The sequence below is a fragment of the Acinonyx jubatus genome, chromosome B1 (assembly GCF_027475565.1).
Source record: "Acinonyx jubatus isolate Ajub_Pintada_27869175 chromosome B1, VMU_Ajub_asm_v1.0, whole genome shotgun sequence".
In the NCBI taxonomy this organism is placed as follows: domain Eukaryota; kingdom Metazoa; phylum Chordata; class Mammalia; order Carnivora; family Felidae; genus Acinonyx; species Acinonyx jubatus.
The window spans coordinates 157,363,914-157,384,984 of NC_069382.1; the positions used below are offsets into that span (position 1 = coordinate 157,363,914).

Sequence of the window (21,071 nt, forward strand, 5' to 3'; positions counted from 1 at the left end):
AGAAAGCCAAATATGTGTCTTTAGTCAATCACCTAGGATACCCTACTTCTAATTAGCCCACCTACAGCTTCCCATGCCAACAGCCCACTCAGCGTGCACCTGAAACGTTCACTATTTTCTACTTTGTACTGTTGCATGATATACTGTATTGTGTGTTAGTGCCATTGTTTATGCAATTCATCTTCTAGTAATGGATATTTGAGTTATTTGAAAGTTTTGTTCTTATAAACAAGGTCACATGCCTTATGCATGTGTCATTCTATATCTTTGCTAAAATATCTTTGGGATAGAGTCCTGGAGAAAAAATTAATTTGTTGGGTCAAAGAGTAAATGTATATGTAACTTCGTAAAATATTGTCAAATTCCTTTCCTATAGGATTTGTACCCTTTTGCATTTCCAACAGCAATGAATGAGAGGAACTGTTTTCCCATTTCCAGCGAAATACTGTTAAAGTTTTGGGTTTTTGCCAATCTAATAGGTGAAAAACAAAATCACATTGTAGATTTAATTTAAATTTCTCTTTTCATGGGCAAGGTTAAGCATCTTTTCATATGGTTAAATATCATTTGCAATTCTTTTTTATGAAATGTCTGTTTGTATCATTTCCTAATTTTTTAAAGTTTATTTATTTATTTTGAGAGAGAGAGAAAGAGAGGGAGAGAGGGAATCCAACCAGGCTCTGCCCTGTCAGCATGGAGCCCAACGTGGGGCTTGAACTCACAAACTGTGAGATCATGACCTGAGCCAAAATCAAGAGTCTGACACTTAACTGAGCCACGCAGGTGCCCCTCATTTCCTAATATTTTAGCAAGTTGCATTGTTGGTCTTTTTAATCCCTCAAGTTAGGAGAACTCTATTTATGAAAAATATTAGTATATTGTTATAATTTGCATTTTTCCAAATTTGTCATTTGTTATTTGATTATTTATAGTTTTTTTCATGCAAAGTCTTCTTATATGTATGTAGCTAAATTAATCACTTTTTCTTTGTTATTTCTGGATGTGAGTGACAGCTAGCAGTTTTTCCCCACTCTCAGTTCATAAAAAATTCAATCATGTTTTCTTCTAATAGACTAAAGGTAGTCCTTTTTTTTAACAGCTTTATTGAGATATAATTTATATACAATTCATCCATTTAAGTGTACAATTCAATGACTTGTAGCATATTACATTATTATTTTTTAAATTGTGATAAAATATATATAACATTAAATTTACCTTCTTGACCATTTTGTAATTGTACAATTCAGCATAATTACATGCACAATGTTGTACAACCATCACCACCATCTATTTCCAAACCTTTTTCTTTATCCCAAACAGAAATTCTGTAACCATTCAGCAACAACTCCCCATTTTGGGCTCTGCCCAACCCCTGGTAACCTCCTACCTACTTTCTATTTCTAAATTCCCTATTCTAGGTATTTCATATAAGTAGAAGCATACAATATTTATTTTTTTGTGTGTGTCTGATATTTTACTTAGCACATTCTCAACATGTTCCAGTGTACCAGAACATCAATGCTTTTTACGGCAGAATAACATTCCACTGTATGGGTAGACCACATTTAGTGTCTCTATTCATCTGCTGATAGATACTATGGTTGTTTCCATCTTTTGGCTGTTGCAAATAATGCTGCAGTAAACACTGGTGTATAAACATCTATTCAAGCCCCTGCTTTCAATTCCTTTGGGTATATACCTAGGAGTGAAATTGCTGGGTCATTTGGTAATTTTGTGTTTACCTTTTTGAGGAAGTATAAAACTGTTTTCTACGGGGGCTGTACCATTTTACATCCCCACAAACAATGTAAACATGTACCATTTTACATTGAGGGCACCGATCCTCCACATCTTTAACAATACTTGTTTTCTGTTTTTTGTTTTGAAAGTCATCCTAGTAGGTGCGAAGTGGTATCTCATTGTGGTTTTAATTTGTATTTCCCTGTAGCTAATGATGTTGAGTATCTTTTCTTATGCTTACTGTATATCTTCTTTGGAGAAATGTCTATTTGAGCCATTTTTAAGTTGGGTTGTTTGTCTTTTTGATACTGAGTTGCAGGAGTTATTTATATATTCTGGTTATTAAACTGTTATCAGGTATATGATTTGCAAATATTTTCTCCCATTTTTTGGTTTTTCATTTTCTTGATAATGTCCTTTGGTAAAAAACAATTTTGATGAATCCAATCAATTTTTTTCTTCTGTTACTCATACTTTTGATAGTGTAAGACCTTGCCAAATCCAAGGTCCTGAAAATTTACTCCTATATTTTCTTCTAGGAATTTTATGGTGGCAGGTGTTACATTGAAGTCTTTAACCCATTTTAGGGTGACTTTTGTGTATGCTGTAAGATAGGGGCTTCATTCCTTGCTTGGGGATATCCAGTTATCTAGCACCATTTGTTGAAGAGATTATTCTTTCCTCTTTGAATGAATTTGACACCCTTATCAAAAATCAGTTGACCATAGACGTTTGGATTATTTTTGAATTCTCAATTCTATCCCATTGGTCTATATGGTTATCCTTATGCCAGTTCCACAATTTTTTATTACTGTAGCTTTGTAATAAGTTTTGAAATTAGGAGGTGTGAGTCCTTCAGCTTTGTACCTCTGTTTCAAGATTGTTTGACTATTCAGACCCTCTTGCAATTCTATGATTTTGAGGACTGACTTGCCCATTTCTGCTAAAAAAAAGCTGTTGGAATTATAATAGAGATGGCACTGAATCTGTAGTTGCTTTGGGTAGTATAGACATCTTTACAATATTAATTTTTCCTATCCATGAACATGAATGTCTTTCCATTTATTTAGGCCTTTCAAGATACTTTGATGCTTTTAGTAAAATAGAGGTATAGACAAAATCATTCAACTCCTTCCAAAGTTACCAAGCAACACACAGGCAAAAGTCCCAAATGTTGAATGATTGCATTAAAACACATCCCACTGCAATTCACAAAGCATCACTTTATTTTCATATAAATAATAGTCACTGATGAAGGGAAAAGCAAAATCATGACTATCAGTATTTATCTAGGGAACCATTTTCATAGAATACAGATGAAGGAACATAGTATATATCTTCAGAGTGGCAGGGGACACAGGGATAAGCATACTAGATTGAAAGCATAAAAGCATATTCTCATAAGAACCAAGCAATCCTTATTGTTTGAGGACCAAATGGAATCATCATTAATGTAAGTAGAATCAAAGTTCACAATCTGCAAGTCCTTCTTAAGATATGCATGATTCAGCTTATTCACAGTTCGAGCAAAGGCATATTTAGAAGCACAACTATATGCTTCCAAACTGTACACTTTCTTGAAGTGCAGATCAAAAAATGGATTGTCCTAGAGGAAAAAGAGAGATGTGATTTTGTTTGTAGCCAGGAAAGTAGTTAGATTTCCTGGGGGATTCTCTCATGTTCTCTTGTACATGCTTATTGATCATAAAGTATCAGTATCAAACATATTTCTAAAATCTACAAATGAGATTTCCAAAGCTACCTGCTTTAAACATATTTCTTCTAAAAACAACAATATGAAAGATTACTCTGGAAGCATCTGTGATTTTTCAATTTTCCAAACAAAACATGTCCAAGAATGCACAGTTATCAAGTCTTCCCAGGGAAGATGAGAGGATGGATAGGGATGGAAAAAGGGAATAAATCCACTTATTTAAGGTGGGGGGGGGGGAGAAAAAAATTCTCCTTTTCTTTACTAGGAGGTTGGTCCCTTGTGCCATTACAATGGTAGAAGGGGGGAAATACAAGATGGCAAGAGTAGCCTTTGGCATGCTACAAATCACCAACTTGCTGACTTTGAAGTTAATAGCAAGGAATTACCTTAGAAGTTAATAGCAAGGATCATTAAATCATTTGACTGAAACTGTGAAATTACTCAAGACTGCCTCTGTTGATGAACTGCCTCTAGACTGTTGCTCTACTTCTAGTGGAGGTGTTTTGAGAAAAAGTGGACATCAAACCTCATCTAAGTCCTATATGTTAAAATAATAATAATTGCCACTGTTACTAATATTAGTAACAACAATACCTTGCATTTATAATGTGCTTTTCAGTGTACTAAGTGCTTTCATATTCATTACCTGCCTAACCCTTCTTTTTGAGGGCAGACATTTTGAATTATTTATCTTTGTGTTCCTGGTGCTTAGCCATGGCAACTACTAAGTTCTCAACAAATGTGTGTTGAACTGATTTGAAGTAGTCCGACAAAAAGAGAAGTGGAGGTAAACAATGCCTTGAATGACAAGAAGGCAGAAAGAGACCAAAGCAGACTATTAATAATTAGTTACCATCTAGTATCTAAATATTACATACAAACAGCTTATATTTTGGCAATTTCTTTTTTAAGTAGGAAAATTCTTGCAGGAGACAGGAGAAAGAATATGAGTTTTGAAGTTAGATAACCATTTTGAATCTGTGATGTAACCATAGACAAAGTACTTATCTGATCTGACCTGACCTTCACTTTTTTGCTCATTTAAGAAAGGGTTGCTATGAATTTTACATAAGATTAATTATATAAATTACATAATAAGGACTTTCCCTTTCCCAAACCTGCTCCCCCCACCCCAAATTGTGATACTGGTGTTAATACCACCTTGCTTTATACCATTAATTTTTTAAAACAATTTTTTTAACGTTTATTTTTGAGAGAGAGAAAGAGAGACAGAGTGTGAGTGTAGGATGGGCAGAGAGAGAGGGAGACACAAAATCCAAAGAAGCTCCAGGCTCTAGCTGTCAGCACAGAGCCCAACACGGGGCTTGAACCCGTGATCTATGAGATCATGACCTGAGCCAAAGTTGGATGCTTACCCAACTGAGCCACCCAGGCATCCCTATACCATTAATTAAAACAAAAAACAAAAAACAAAAACCAATGCTTTTAAAAAAGAATGTACAGAAGTGCTGTAATTTTAAATGCATTGTTCTCCTTAACCACACCTTGCAAAACTTTTCCTGGCTGTCATAATTGCAGCTTGAAAGACACTTCTGCAGGAAATCTCAATAAAAGAAAATCACACCCATTCCATTATCAGCTACTAATCACACTCTTTATAGTTTTCTTACTGAATTGTTTGCTCCTTATCTTGTAGAAAATATCCGGTTATGCTTTTAAGATACTCAGAGGAGATTACTTTTCTCCTTTAGCTTAATAAATGAAGCCTAAGCAGGCATGTACATAGAATATAAGTCCCTCCTTCCCTCTCTTTCTCTCTCCCTCCCTTCTCTTGTTCTTTCTTTCAATAGAATCCTAGAGTCAAAAGGGGGGTCTCATAGACCACTCAGTGATCTCTTGTTTATAGCTGGGATGATAGTTTCCAGAGAAGTGAAGCCCAGGTCACATGTGTAGTTGTTGGCAGAGCCAGGATAAGAACCAAGATCTCAATCAACCCAGCCCCATGTTTTATTACACCATCCTCTCTCCTGTTATACCACATCACTCTCCAAATCCCCAGTCCTTTTGATTTCTGCTTTATAAATTGACTTCAATTTCAATTCCATTCCATTTTAAAGTTGACAACTCTCTGGCTCAAAATTGTTCTATTTAAAGCTGTACCATTGCTATTGAGAAAAATATAATAACTGCTGACTCCTGAGGATTCAATTCCAAGAGAGAGAAAGTAAAAATTCCCAGAACACCTGGGATGTTTTCATTTCATCTTTAAAAGAATTGCACTGTGGATATTATAGTTTTTTTTTTTTTTCTGGCAGTTCAGTAGTTTGAGGTCATAAAGGGTGAGAAAATTAGAAACACTCAGCTTCTCTTTTGTATCTAGTTCACTATCAAAGATGATGATCTTCAATGGGAAAGGGAAGAATCAACAAGATTGGGATGGAATTAAGGCCATGAGGAGAAAATAGAGCACAGTGAGCTGTTTCTATGGAATCTAAGTTGACAGCCTTGCTGAATGAAACCCCAGGCACTAACCAAGCTTGTAGAGTCATTATGACATCAGCAATATTTGAGAATTTGAGAGAAAGGAAAGAAAAATGGGCAAAAAAATGAGGTGGGGATAGTTAATTCCTGAAACTAGATTAGTGAACTTGACATTGATTTCTGATAAAATTCAATGCAGTATAGAAATTTTGGCAAGTACATAAAGTATAAAGAAGAAACAATAATTTTAAAAATATGTAATCCTATCACACAGAGATAATTATTATTAAAGCACTGGTGTCTTTCATATATACCTATACACACACACATACATATACCTGTATGTATTTTTTGTATTCAAATTTAAAGTTCAGATTTCAGTTTTCAGTAATATGCAATATTTTAGGAGTGCTGGGTGGCTCAGTCGGTTAAACGTCTGACTTTGATTAAGGTCATGATTTCACGGTTTTTGAATTCGAGCCCTGCGTTGGGCTCTGTGTTCACAGCTCAGAGCCTGGAGCCTGCTTTGGATCGTGTGTTTCCTTTTCTCTCTGCCCTGCCCCACTTGTGCTCTGTCTCTCTCTGTCTCTCAAAAATAAACAAATGTAAGAAAAAAAGCAATATTCTAAATATGCGAAATGAGATAATAATACAAAGAAGTTTTGTATTTGGCCGACTTTTAAAAAACTTATTCAGTGGTGAATAATTGTGTTCGGAGGCATTCTTGTGGAAACATGATTTTTAATGGCTGTGTGACATTCCAGCTATTGATATGCAATAATATGCTTAACTATTTCCTAAGTATTGAACTTTTAGGTGGAATGTATTATCAGAAAAATGCTAGGTAAGTACTTAGGAAAAAAAGCAATGAAATCCAGCATGCTTTCGCCAAGAAGTTATGCCAAACACACCAAATTTTTAAAATACGATTGATTCCTAGGTGACGTCAGGGTAATAACAGATAGCATATATTGATTTCAGTAAAGATCATGAGGGCAAAATTCAGGAATTCAGACAAGATAATCAAGTAAATAAGTAAGGAAGGCAGAATTAAGTGCTTATGTCTGTCTATTTCACCACTATCTTCAAAGCCTAGCAAAGCCTGGGATACTACAAATTCTCCATGAATGAATGAATGAATGAATGAGTGAAGGAATGAGTGAATATATGAATACATAGAGACATTAAAGAAGCAGTACAAAGAAGACATGTTAATAGATTTCTGGGTAAAGTCTGGCTCCACCCACAAAAGACTGAATAGCTTTGTGACCTTGGGCAAGTCAATTAATCTCTTTAAGTTTCATTTTCCTCGTCTAAAAATTGGATGTAATAATAGAATCCAATTCATTGGCGTTTTGTGATGATTATGTGAAATTATATATGAAAAGACCTTCATGTGGTTCCTGGCATCTGGTGAGTTTACTAAGCAGTACTACAAGTGTGGTAATAGTAACCTTTCAATTACCCAGAGGTTACCCAGATGGCACTTAGCTCTGCTTGCTTCATTGTATTTATTATTGACTTGAATGAAGTCCTAAATATTGTGCTCATTAAATCTGCATTAAAATAAAAAATGAAATAAAATAAAATAAAAAGAACAGAGGGACACAAGAGTAAACAAACCATTCTAACCACCATAAATTCAACTTCCGTTAGAACATTTGTTTACCAACTGAAATTTAATTGTAATTGCTTTATAACAAAAATCCCATTTAAAAAAAAACTGCATCATACTACAGTGAATATTAAAAAATAAAAGTATTAAAAGATTTGATAGATGGGAACAATAGGCCAAACTAAGGATATAATATTTACTAGGATTAAGAATAAAAAAGCTTAAATTCTAATTGATCCACCAAAAACACAAATTCTTATTGAGTGCTTACTATCTATCAGGCAGAAGGCTACGATAAAAGATAAAAAACCAAAAACAAAAGTAATGGTGTCAGTTTTTCAGGAGGTTTCCATCCAGAGGGGACATACAGTAAGTCAACAATTGCAGTTTGTAGAATTATGTCTATAATACATTTACATCCACAATGCAATGGAGGAAGGGAAGCATGAGTAGGACTTTACCCAATGGGGAATCTGGGAATGGGGTGAAAGATGGAGGTGACTGGGCATTATAAACCTCAAGAGTCAGTGGTTAAACACTGTGGATGTATACAGTTTAAGGGGAATGACCAGAAATAAAGGGGCCAGATCATCAAGGACCCTTATTTAAATTTTATTCTATGCAAGTAGAGGGTATGGCAGATCAGGTTAAATAGTAACTCATGCACAAAAGAACTGAGGTTTTAGATTAGTGTTTAATAGAAGTAAAGAATTCAGATCAAAGGAAATACAAACTAGTCACACTAGTTCTAAAGTATTGTATTTAATTCTGGAAAAGCAGAAGCATTCCAGAGGAGAGAAAATAGTGTAGTGAAGGGTGTTGAAGCAATGGCATGGGGGAGTAAAAATAACAATGCTATGACCTCTTAGCATTTGTATTGTCCTGTCATATTATCTTATTTGATTTTCATATGAAAGTTATTTAAAGAATAAAATGGGTACACTTAACCTAGAAAAGAGAAAACCTGAGGGAACATTATAATTATCTTCAAATATTGGAAAGGCTGCTATGTAAAAAGAGGATCCGATTTTCTCTACGTGGCTCCAAATGGTTAAACTAGGACTGATGGATGGATGTTAGAGTGAAGTGGATGTTGGTTAAACATAGTAGGAGATTTAAAAACAAGTATGGCAATCAGAAATTGAATGGACTTCCTCAATGGTAACACATTCCCCATCAGTGGAAGAGTTTAAGGAGAGACTGATAGGAAACCACTTATTAAGTGGTCACGTGGAGAGACGGGCACATACACCATTTTCCCACTTTTGTCTCCAAGGTTGTAGGATTTCTAAGAGTTATTGGTTTTTCTGGAGTATGAAGTGGCTAACCGACAGCAGTTTCAAGAAGATGAGAAAGGAATTCCCAAAATTTAATGGAGGAACTTGGGGTGGGGAGAGAGTGGGGTGAAACCATCAAATATTTAAAGTTTCAGGATTGACTGGCAGATTGTGTTTAACCTGTTAACAAGCCCTTGGGAAAGATGTTTTTAAATTTAATAGACAAAAATTCAAGCTTAAACTCAGAAAAACAGAACAAAAAAACCCAGTAGATTATCCCAGCCAAATAACCCAGCCACTTAAAACAATATGTCATCTTAACACTTAGTACATGCCAAGAATATGAAAGAGGATATTGAACATAAAGATTTCTGGCATATTGATCCCACATCTCCCTTACAAAACATAACACTTACAGTATCTGCTTCTTTTCCATCAATCATCTGCAGATCGTTCAAAGACCACTTTTTTGTTACTTCATATTTTTCATCTAAGCCTATTCTGTAGTGTTTCACCATAATTATTTTTACTTCTTCATTTTTGGTCACTGTAGGACAGAAAAAAACACTCAGTTTACATAAACTCTTAGAAGACAATAAATTATTCATCAAGTTATACTTTTAATACTTTTTTGGTATTTATGTATCTCCTTTTCATATGAGTTTGAGCCTATGCTATATCGGCACCCCAATTACGAACCCTGATGTATCTGAGCCTTCATGAGTATGCCCAATTTGCTCCATATGTTAATTTAATTTTTGCTACAATTGTGGCTATAGACTGCTGTGACTGCCAGTGGTAATATCTGTCAGATGGAGCACTGAGCTATGTGCTTTCAGCTCTGAGCTTTGTGGTGGACAATGGGGTTCGACTCCTGGCAGGAAATAAGAGGCTTTGCTTTAGCATACAGTCAATGCCAAGGTATTTACCAGAACAAATTGGAATTTTAATTTATAACAATATGAGAGAGTGGGGAGGTCGGGAAAGCAAACAGTTCTGCTCACACAGCAACGCAGTGTTGAAGAGTGACCATACGAGTACTACTTTGTATCTTCTCTTTTAAAGTTACAGTGAAAAAAAATGAAAAAAAAATTGATGTGAGACTTGTGATGGAGAAGTGTGGGCATCCCAGGTACCGTTGACCTGTTTGGAATTGTTTGAGATTAAAAAAAATTTTTTTTAACATTTGTTTATTATTGACAGATAGAGACACAGCATGAGCATGGGAGGGGCAAAGAAAGAAGGAGACACAGAATCTGAAGCAGGCTCCAGGCTCTGAGCTGTCAGCACAGAGCCCAATGCAGGGCTCAAACTTGCAGGGATCAAACTCACAAACCGCGAGATCATGACCTGAGCCGAAGTCAGATGCTTAACTGACTGAGCCACCCAGGTGCCCGTATTGTTTGAGATTTTTAGTCTTCTCTAGCATGTCTCCAAATGTTAGCATTCAAAATGTGCCATTAAGACAGAAAGTTTGAGTATTATACCTTGAAAGGTATGGGAAAGTCATTGCTTATTTAATTGTGGAAAAAAATGAGGGAAATCCTTTCTTGGCCTTAAAAACATTGTCTTTGGTCTCATAACAATACATTAGAAGAATCAACATTTGATGTTAGAACTCCTGAATTGAAAATTATCAATGAGTTAAGAAAGGAGTATTTACTGAGTACCTGCTATTTACCTGATAGAGTTATTACAGATGCCAGAGGGATACAAGTATGAGATATGGTTCCTGCCCTCTAGACTGCTAACACACATGAGGCACATAAAATATATATTATAATGGTATACAGGTATATTATTTTTTAAACTTTTTAAAGGTTTATTTATTTATTTTGAGAGATAGAGAAAGCGAGCAGGGAAGGGGCAGAGGGGGTGGGGGGAGAATCCCAAGCAGGCTCCACGCTGTCAATGCAGAGCCCAATGCCAGGCTGGAACTCATGAACCGTGAGATTATGACCTGAGCCAAAATCAAGAGTCAGACGCTTAGCCAACTGAGCCACAAGGGCACCCCAAGTATACAGGTATATTACAAAGAAGTAGCTGTGGGAAATGAATATCTATAAACTTCTTTCAAGACGGATGTCATTTAGACATCTTAGAAAGTTGCAAGCTGGTTCTGTCCTCTAAGAGTGAGACTGGAGTTTGTATTTAAGGAACTCTCTTTTGGTTCTGGAAAGTGCCACTTTGGCATGCCCTCCTAGTTAAGAAGATATAAAGCAATACATTGTGATATAATCATAATGATAGATAAGCAATGTACAGCAGACTATATATGTTCAACAGGAGTTCTGAGAAGGGGGAGGATTGGAATAGTTAAGGGAGAAACTATAACTATATAACTATATAGTTATATAACTATATACTATATGTACTATATAATTATAGTTATGGTTTATATACAAACAATAACTATAGTTATGGGAGAAATAGAATTTGATACAGGATTTAAAATTGGTCCTATCTGGGAAGGCAGAGATGATACTTGAAGGTGTTTATAGGTGAAGGACAGCATGAGGAAATGAATGGACAATAGAAACTAAACATCACCAGGTAGGATTAGAGAAAGTGGAGTGTATAGATTGGTTGGTATTAGGATATGGTGAGCAATAGGATTAACTAGTCTGAGAAGATTGTGAAAATGTTTTGAAAATCTATGGATTTGAAAAGGGACAGAAACCACTGAGGACTTGCGGTATCTGAATCCTCTGCCTGGTGGAAGTGTTGTGATGCTGGCCTGGGCAGCGAGGGCTCCAGAACTGGGGCTGGGGAAGGGGGTAGTCATCCTCTGAGGGTGCAAATGATACTGAAATTAAGGGAACCAGTTGAGCTTAGAGCTGCTGAGTGAGTTCAGTCCTCTAGAGAGGGGAGTCTGAGCAGGTTGACAAATCTAAGAAGAGGGCACTCTGTCAGGTTTTCAGTGAAAGCTCATACAGTTATACACATTCATAAGTCTCTTTTCTCCTTGAACAGGAGGCTAGTACAGTGGTGCCCCCATTAAAGGAGTATTATCTGGAAGCAGCAATGCACAAGATACATTGAAGAAGAAAAGAAGGAGGGACTAGAGGTCCCTGGAAAAGGCATCAAGACTTAGTGGGCTCTGGCTTTAGATATTTTTGATGCGAATCATGATGCCACTCTTTACAGTGTGGTCTGAGTGAATGACTTCATGTCTGGAGACTGGAGAGATTAAACCTCCATTGCTCATGTTGGAAAGTAGACATCAGAGTTCTACAAACTCACAGGGTGTAATAATTTAAGATAAAGTATATAAAGGACATAGATGGATGGACATAGATGGTTTGCAGTAATTGTAATTGTTAAAAGTGTTTCATTTCGTGTAAGAGACTGTTGTTGTAATCTGGGCACAGGATGTGGGTAATGGAAATAGACATGGCACACCTGAGTAAGATTTCAAACGAGGCACTGACAACACCTGATGGAAACCAAAACAGGGAAGTATGGAGGGTGAGCTGGTTGGGCAGAATACTAAGTTTAGTTTTGACATACAGATGAGGTGTCCATAAACTATCTCAGAAAAGAAGGAGATGGAAGTTTATAGTTTAGGCAACATCTTTATTATTTTTTTTTATTAAACTTATTTATTTTTGAGAGTGAGAGAAAGCATGCACATGAGCAGGGGAAGGGCAGAGAGAGGGGGAGAGAGAGGGAATCTCAAGCAGGCTCAGCACTGTCAGTGCAGAGCCTGACGTGGGGCTCAAACTCATGAACCCTAAGATCATGACCTGAGCTGAAATCAAGAGTCAGATGGTTAACTGACTGAGCCACCCAGGTGCTCTGGAAGTTTGTAGTTTAGGAATGGAGATACAGACTTGGAATTTTTCTGTGTGGACAGGTTTCCAAGACCAAGTTCATAGGGAAAAGAGCAAAGAAGGGAGACAGAGCAGAGAAGAAAAACGTGCCAGCAGAGAGGTCTGAGAAGATGATGTGGGAAGAGACAAGCCCAACAATGCAATGCTATGAAAATCATAAGGACAGAGAATTTAAAAAATTGGAGATCATCCTGTGAAGTCATTTTGTTGGGTAAAGCAGAGTTCAGACCTGACACAGAATCTGGTGTGGGGAATGCCATTGACTTCTTTCCTGAAGGCAGTTTCTCTGGAATGGTGAAGGCAGAGACAACTTGCAGGAATCTCCATCATGCACTAATACTGAGAGCTTACTGTGTGCCAGTTCCAGGGTTAGGTAGGATTAAAACAAGAAACAGAGACTAAAGGCTATGATTTAGATCATATATTCCAAGAGTTTGGAAGAGTAGGGATCGTGTATTTTGGGGGATAAAGGGAGTGATTGAGGGGCATGTCCCGGAAAGGATCCAGAACAGAAGACCTGAACCTGGCATCAAAAAAACAAATGGTGTGCAAAAATTTGTGGGTTCCTGCCCATGTACATTTCTCCAGCTCTAGAAAGGTCCCTTTCCACTGATCTAGATGTTAGCTTTGGGAAGAGGAAAGGCTTAGAAAAGAAGCCATTAGCATGGTGTGTTGCAGTGGAGGCAGAGTTGATTCTGTCATACTTATTAAGGACAAGATGATGGAGGCAGTTCCTTCCACCAGGAAGACATTGTGTCTGTTGTGACAAAGGCTGCACCTCAGAACCAAAGGACAATGTTCTTGTTCTGGCTAGCTGTCTCACTTGCTATTTAGAGTGTGGGAGAGGATGCTTATGCAGAGAAATAACTGGATACTATATGAAAATGTAACTTGAAGCAAATTCCGGGGCCTCATCTACATGTTTTGATAACTAGCCAATTGCCTATAGGGTCACTGATTCATCTCATTATTTTGATAAATATTTGAGTGCCCCTTTTGTGCAAAGCCCTGTGCTAGGCATGGAAAAAATGAATTCCCATAAGGCACCATTCCTGCTGTCCCTGAGATTACAGAGAGTAGGGGCTTAGAAAGAAAACACAGTATCACAGTGCCGTGAATGAGACATGGACCAGGTAATACAGGAAAATCAAGAAGGGACATCTTCATCCGACTGGTGGGGTCAGGGAGAGCTTTTTGAAGGGGGTAATCTGAGTTGTACAGGGCAGTGGGAGTTAAGAGAATGAAGAAAGGGGTAGAGGAAGTTTTAGAACAGTATGTGTACAAAAGCATGAAATACTTGACCCTTTTCAGTCATGGTAGATATCCGGTATGTTGGCATGAAGTGTGAGGGTGGATAGGTGGTAGGAAGCAGGTTAGGCAGGAGGGAGTTCCAGAAGGGTCTAGAATGCTAAGCTAAGGCGTTCAAATGTTAATCTGAGAGCTCTGTGTGTGGAGGGGAAACTTGGGGGGAGGGACGTCACTGAAGGATTTTAGGTAAATAGGCTGAGCTTTAAATTCTAGAAAGTTTTCTTGGGCAGTTCTGTAAAGAATGAAAAGAGATGTTGAGAAGGTAGAATCTGTTGGTTATTAAGTTTTCTTACATTAACGGTTACTATCCCACTAACAAAGAAAATAAGCATCTTTAAAAGTTAACCTTTTGATACAATGATGCAGCAGAGAGACAGTACAGACTACTTAATTTGGCAAAAGTAGCCTCCTCTGGAGTCTAGGAGGCTCCAGAAACTGTGTTCAGCCAAGAGTCAAAGAAGTCTACTCAGGCTGGAGTGGACCCAATCCTTAATTTCCATACTTGTGCTCTGCTGCTGGCTAAAATTAAATGGCCATATCCACATTAATGCAGTGGCAAAGTGGAAACTTATCACATTGTCTTAAAACAGAAATGTGTTTATATAGTCAAAATGTTACAGAGTTGGTTTTAGTAACATCAGAGGTGCCATTATGTAATTATGATTTAGTGAGTAATATCTAGAGACCCAGAGAACTTCAGAATAACTTGTTTCAATATTACTATTTTAGTTTAGCATTTTCAGAATTACGATCTTAACTTCATGCCAATCATTTATTTTCACTGTTAATTTCAAAATAAACACTTCCATGAATAACTGCCTCTATTACTATGGTAAAATAGTCACTATCATTTATAAGGCTAAATGGAAAGAACGTTGGCTAATTGAACCAATATAATTTTACAGGATAGAAGAAAAACAGTAGCTCACGATTAAGCTGCACAGAAACACTTTAAATAAACAAATGACTGTTATTTTACAATCCTAGTATCACATAATTGTTTCCATCATTGAAATTAAGTAATACGAAAAAACTACCACAAGATAAAAGATAGAAGTCTCAGTGAAAATGTCTCAATATATTGATGATGTCTTGGGGTTGTTGAGAATGCTATTATTGATTTCATTAAAAAAGCAACTTTCAAATAATGTTTTTCCTAGAAATATTTTAATAAAATCATTTTTGGGGCTCTACTGAGTACTATAGATTGAAAGTTTGTGTTCCCCCAAATTCATTTTTGAAATCCTAACCCCCAGGATGACGGTATTAGGAGACAGAAACGTTGGGAGGTGATTTGGCACTAGAACCCTTACAAAAAGACTTCAGAAAGATCCCTTGCCCTGTCCACCATGTAAGGCTACGGGGAAGATGGTGGTCTCTGAGGAAGTAGTTCCTCACCAGACACTGAATCTACTGGTGCCATGATCTTAGACTTCCCAGTTCCTAGAACTGTGAGAAATAAATGTTGTTTATAAGCCACGCAGTCTCTAATATTTTGGTTTTTTCTTGTTAATTTATTCTTATTTAACAGTCTAATTGTCACCATTCTTGTTGTCAATGGCTTGACAAAATTGTTAGATTCTCTGGTTCACAGAGAAGTTCTGTTCTAACATTAAAATGTAGTATGTATAGAGAACTTATACACACTGTTTTCATATCTAGAAAATGACATTTATTTTCAAATTAGTATTTATGAATGAAAATGTTTTTCTAAGTATATAGGAATACTTGAAATAATTTGTATCTGAATATGTATATAATTTTTATTTATAAAATATATAATATATATTCTTCATTATATATTAAATACAATACTTATACATGTTTAGTATGTATTTTATTTTTATTAAAGTATTTATTTATAGCATAGACCATTTATATAACTATATCTCAGCATACATTTTCACAGTAAATATATTTTTCTGTATATTTAAAAAATGTAACCCTACCTTTTATTTTGTTTCTTTGGAGCATAGTTTATCACGTTTGTTTTTTCCTAGTTAGGATTTAATAAGAGAGTACTATGTGCATATGTAGGTGTTATTATTTCCATTTCAGAGATGTCAACACTGACACCAGGGAGGTTAATTATCTTGCCCCGAATTTCACAGCTGGCAGGTGGGCAAAGTAGAGTCAGGTTTTATACCAGATCTGACTGACTCCAAGCATTCCAGGATCCATTCTACCACGCCCTTCCCATTCAATTATGGCAAAAGCTCTATATACTCTTTCAAGTCCTTCAAAAGTTCTTTAATTCATTTGCACTCACCATTGCACAAGTGACTTATCCCTTTCTAGTGCCTGCATATTATAGGTTCCTCCCTCCTCCATAAGAAGTGCTGCTTTTAACTGATGTGGATAATGATGTTCTAGGCTAGGGGAAGCTAATCCCAAGGAGAAATGACCTTACAAACTCTGAGGTGCCAGTAAATCCTCAATGAGAATCCTGACAAAATACACAGAGGGAGATTTGGTTCATGACATCTGATTTTTTACACCAATTGGGTAAAAGATCAAGATAACAGTAAATTACAATCATCTGGTTGTAAGACCCTCCAAAAGACAGATTCTGATCAGGTATATAGAAAATGTAACTTTTTGGGAAGCCTGGGTGGCTCAGTCAGTTAAGCGTCCGACTTCGGCTCAGGTCATGATCTCGCGGTCTATTAGTTAGAGCCCCACGTCAGGCTCTGTGCTGCCAGCTCAGAGCCTGGAGCCTGCTTCAGATTCTGTGTCTCCCTCTCTCTCTGACCCTCCCCCGTTCATGCTCTGTCTCTCTCTGTCTCAAAAATAAATAAACATTAAAAAAAATTAAAAAAAAGAAAAGAAAAAGAAAATGTAACTTTTTGAAACATATCTTCTTTAGTTTGAAAAATGCATGATGGAATTCAGCTACTCTAGCCTTTGATTCTTGCAAAGAATCAAAGAACTGCTAGATTATAGGATGTAAAGAGAAAATTATAACTATGAGTGTTTCTACTCTGTGAAGGTGGCCAAGATCTGGACTTACCTGCCTCAATAATTGTGATATGACCTGTTTGATTCATATCGATAGAAATTTTCTGAGTAAAGCAGGGTCAAAGATTAAAGTCTATCAATCATCGTTGGTCTTCACTTTAGATTACCATTCTGCCTGTATGTATTTGAAATGGTCATAAATAGATATTATACTTAGGGAAAATGCTCTCAGATTGATGGATGTGATATAGAGGAGAGTTATGAAAAACTAGTGAACAAATATGACTAATAATCTTAACTTTTATGTGAAATATCACAATATTGTTTCTCTTCACATCTGAGAGGACCTTGTGGTGGGTGTTTTTTTTTTTTCTTCTTACACAGGAGAGTCATTGAATTTTGCTAATAAAAGTGATCACCTCCTTTACTTGGTCATTTGCCAGATGAGAAAATTGAACCCTAAAGAGGGTGCCTTCACCCATGTTAACAATGCTAATCCCTTGACCTTCTGATCCTTGTTAAAAGGATTCATGTCACTTATGGAGAAAAAAACAAAAAACACAAAAACCAGCAGTTAACCCCAGCCCACGGTATTTTTCCTAGAACTCAATGACAACAGAAAGAAAAGACATTATCCATTTTCAAAATTTAATTCTAGGGGATTTTTTTTTCATGCCAGATTGAATAAATTCAGTTTATTATATGGTTGCAGGGAGGAATTAAGATATATCTGGTAAGTTAGATACGTTGTTATGATTATTTTATTTTTATAAGTTTGCCTTAAAATTACGTGTATGCTAATGATACATGATGGGTAATTAACTTTATAAAGAAGATCATAGTAGGAATACAATTACTAAATATTAATGTTGGAATAAGCATCTTCTCTAATATAGTAAGTCAAAATGCTTTAAGATATAGTGATTTCATGGGTACGATACAGTTTCTAAAATTATTTCACTTGACTTTTCTTCCATAATTTGATTTCTTTCTTTTTCCTGGCCAATTAAATTTTTTACCTTGCTGATATGCCAAGTCCCCAAACTTTGTATTTATACAGCAAACTATGCTAAGTAAAGTGTTAGATAAATATTAGTATTCTTATTATTGAGTAAATATTGTTCTTATTAGGAATGATAGAATTAAAAAAAAAATTCTTAGCACTTCATTTACATCTGTTCTACTTCCCTCAGAGTACTCCGTCTTGACAACTTTAGAGAGTCCTTCTGAGGCAATTATCAGGAAAAGAATTATAAGTTGTTTTCTGAAAATACTGAGGTGTGTGCCTTAAAAAAAGAAAGTCCATAATGAACACTTAGAGTTTCTGAGCTCTTTCCTCCTAAGCCCCTGAAAAGTATTAAAAGACAGGGATTGGGAAAAGGGAATGCTGTACATTAAGTTTGATGATGGCACAAGCATTTCTGTCTAAATTCAGCATAATCATTACAGGTTAAGCAAATCATAATTAAGTGCAAAAGCCTATTCCCACATTTGGACAATTTTTGTGAATTTTAAAAACACAGGGGAAAAATCCATATTTTAAATAGTTAGAGAGCAGCCCCTTATCCTTACAGTTCCATCTTCATGAACTAATTTCTACGATTAGAGTATTATTTCTGTGAGCATACTTCCTAGAAGAGAAAGGATTTTTAAAACTCCTTTCAAAATAAACTACCAGGAAGTAAAATTAAGGTCTTTTCTTTTCCTAGCATGAAAAAGGAGAATCCTAGTTGTCCAGACTGGTTGGAAATAGAGCTGTATAACTCAATTTTCCAATGTATTTAAAAATATACAGAAAGCTCTCTGTTGAATTTTTTAAGATGAGCTCTTACACATTAAGATTGCATACCATGCAAGTGAATTAAATAAAAGATTGGAGACAAAATAATCAAATCAGGAAAACACAAACCCACTTTCATTCTGAACAATTAATCAAAATATTCTTGATACGATATTATTTTTCTGTCTTCCATTTTAGCACTGAAAACAAAATTCTGTGGCATCCAAATTCCTAAACTTGGCATAGTTAGTTAAGCTCTATCATCAGAAGATACACGTGCTGTTAATTTACAGGAAAACAAACACAGAAATGTCCCTCTACCACCCAGGCACCTTGGGGTTATTTACATTTTGAAGTGATCACAGAAAGAATAGATTACCTGACACACAGAGGTAATACCTGTCCTGGACGGAGAACTCTATTTCAATAAACTCGTACAGATTCTGGGAGAGTGGCTTAAACAGTTTCTTCTCCAAGTCCTCCTTTACCAATGATGACATTGCCTCCAGTTCCACTTGGCCTGATGTCTTGGCTCGAGATCACCCTTTCTCTCCTTTTGCTCCCTAGATTTCTTGTTTGGGTTTGCTCCTCCCAGCCCTCGCCCTTTAACTTCTCATTCCTGGCCAGACCCAGGCTCCGCAGAACAGTCTATGCGGTCAGACCCCTCACTGCGGTGCGTGCCCAACGACAGCGGCAGCGGCAGCTGCAGCCAAAATCCAGCAGCAACACTCACCCCACCGTCCCTCCTCAGCATCCAGGCTGAAGTAGGCTGCTCTCTGGAGCTCTCCTGTGGTTTGCTGATGGGGAACACATTTCTGAACACCAGCAGCTGTACTTGTGGAGTCCCTTGGTTATTCTCGTCTAGTAGCCTTTTCCCTTTCACATCACTCTGCAGAGGAAGACCACTGCTTCAGCTTGATTCCATTATATAAATCAGCTGTCTGGCCCTATTGATTGGGATCATCTTCCATTAAGAACTTTGCTGTCATCGGCAGGAGACAAAGCATCAGTGCTTGCTCCTGACACTTCCAACAAGTCCCTTCCCCTCCTCTCCCCTCCTGCAATTCATCCAGACCTTTGCTTCCGCGAAAGTCAGCACCAACTCCTGGGTCCAAATTATTTTTTCAATGGGCTCACTTTAATGTTGTTCATTCTCCTACTCACAAAGAAAAATGTACTAGGTATCTGCTGGGACAAAGCTTTCTGTTTGTTTCTTGGGAAGGTGGATTTTCTGTCCCCAAGGAGCTCATAATCTAATTGAGATGAGTACACCAAATAATTATCATGAATGTTTAAAAGTGATAAATGGCACAGAAGAAAAAGGAACATAGAAAAGATATCTGTACCTGGAAAGTATCAGAGGAAGCGCTATGGGAGAAGATCTGGAGCTTGAAGGATGAGAGAAAAGTATTGAAGTGTAGGAGGGGGGGGAGCCTATTCCACAGACTGGCCACTGTGAGCCACAGCCCTGCATCAGAATGCTCGGGGTGTGTTTGGGAGGACGAGAAGTAGTCCAGTTTTCCTGAGAGGTAGCATGTATGAAAGTAAGAGACAAGGCTGGAAAGACAGATCGAGGCCAGATCAGGAAGGGCCTTGATTAATCCTTTGGACTTTATTCTATAGAAATAGCCTGTGAAGATTTTTTTTGACATTCATTCGTTCAACAAATATTTTTCAAGTGTTGATATTATGCCAGGATCTGTTCTAGGAACTGGGAATACACAATGAAAAAAATAGGTCATTTCCTTGCTCCTGTAGAGCTTAGAGGGTTAGTTGGAACATAAAGAAATAAAGCAGTGATCATCCAGGGTGCACTCAGCTGCAAGTAACAGAACACATGACATGGAGTTATAAGTAGGAAAGACTTCAAAAAATCTCTCATAATAAGAGGCCTGCAAGTAGGCAGGTTCAAGGCAAGCTCAGTGCTTATAGATGAGGGTCCCAAGTGCTTTGTGTCCTTCTAATTCTCAGCTGTTGGCTTTTTGTCCTTAGGCTGCTGTTGTTCAGCTCCAAGAACAGGAAGAAAGGGGGTCAGGGGTTGGTAGCTCTTCTTGATTTCTCTTTATGTCAGAAGCAACTCTCAAAAACCAGACAGAGACTTCCCTTTACATCTTGATGGCCATAGCTGGGTCACCTGGCCATCCTTAGTAAGCAAGTATTTGTCATTTTTGGTTCCTATTATGGGAAAGGGGAGTTTCTAACAAGGAAGAAGAGTCTGGGAATGACTGTAAGCATGCAGTGAATAGTGTTCCATGGCTTCCATATTTGCTGTTCTAAAGAAAAATTAATGACATGGCTGTGGCTAGGCTGAATTGTGGGATCTTGGGTGAGACACTTGTCTCTCTGAGCCTCCGTTTTCCCATCTGAAGAACGATCTCTAGGGTCCTTTCCTATTTTAATA

General features: G+C 37.0%; 1 protein-coding gene across 1 annotated transcript; it reads right to left on the reverse strand.

Moving 5' to 3' along the window:
* Positions 1–2,954: 2,954 nt before the first annotated feature.
* On the reverse strand, positions 2,955–19,780 carry EXOC1L (exocyst complex component 1 like). The gene is made up of 3 exons (XM_027057084.2): positions 19,050–19,780; positions 9,208–9,338; positions 2,955–3,349 (listed from the first exon to the last, which is right to left on the reverse strand). The coding sequence occupies exons 1-3, from the start codon at positions 19,168–19,170 to the stop codon at positions 3,083–3,085; spliced, it is 519 nt and encodes a 172-aa protein (XP_026912885.1). The 5' UTR covers positions 19,171–19,780; the 3' UTR covers positions 2,955–3,082.
* Between the last annotated feature and the right edge of the window lie 1,291 nt (positions 19,781–21,071).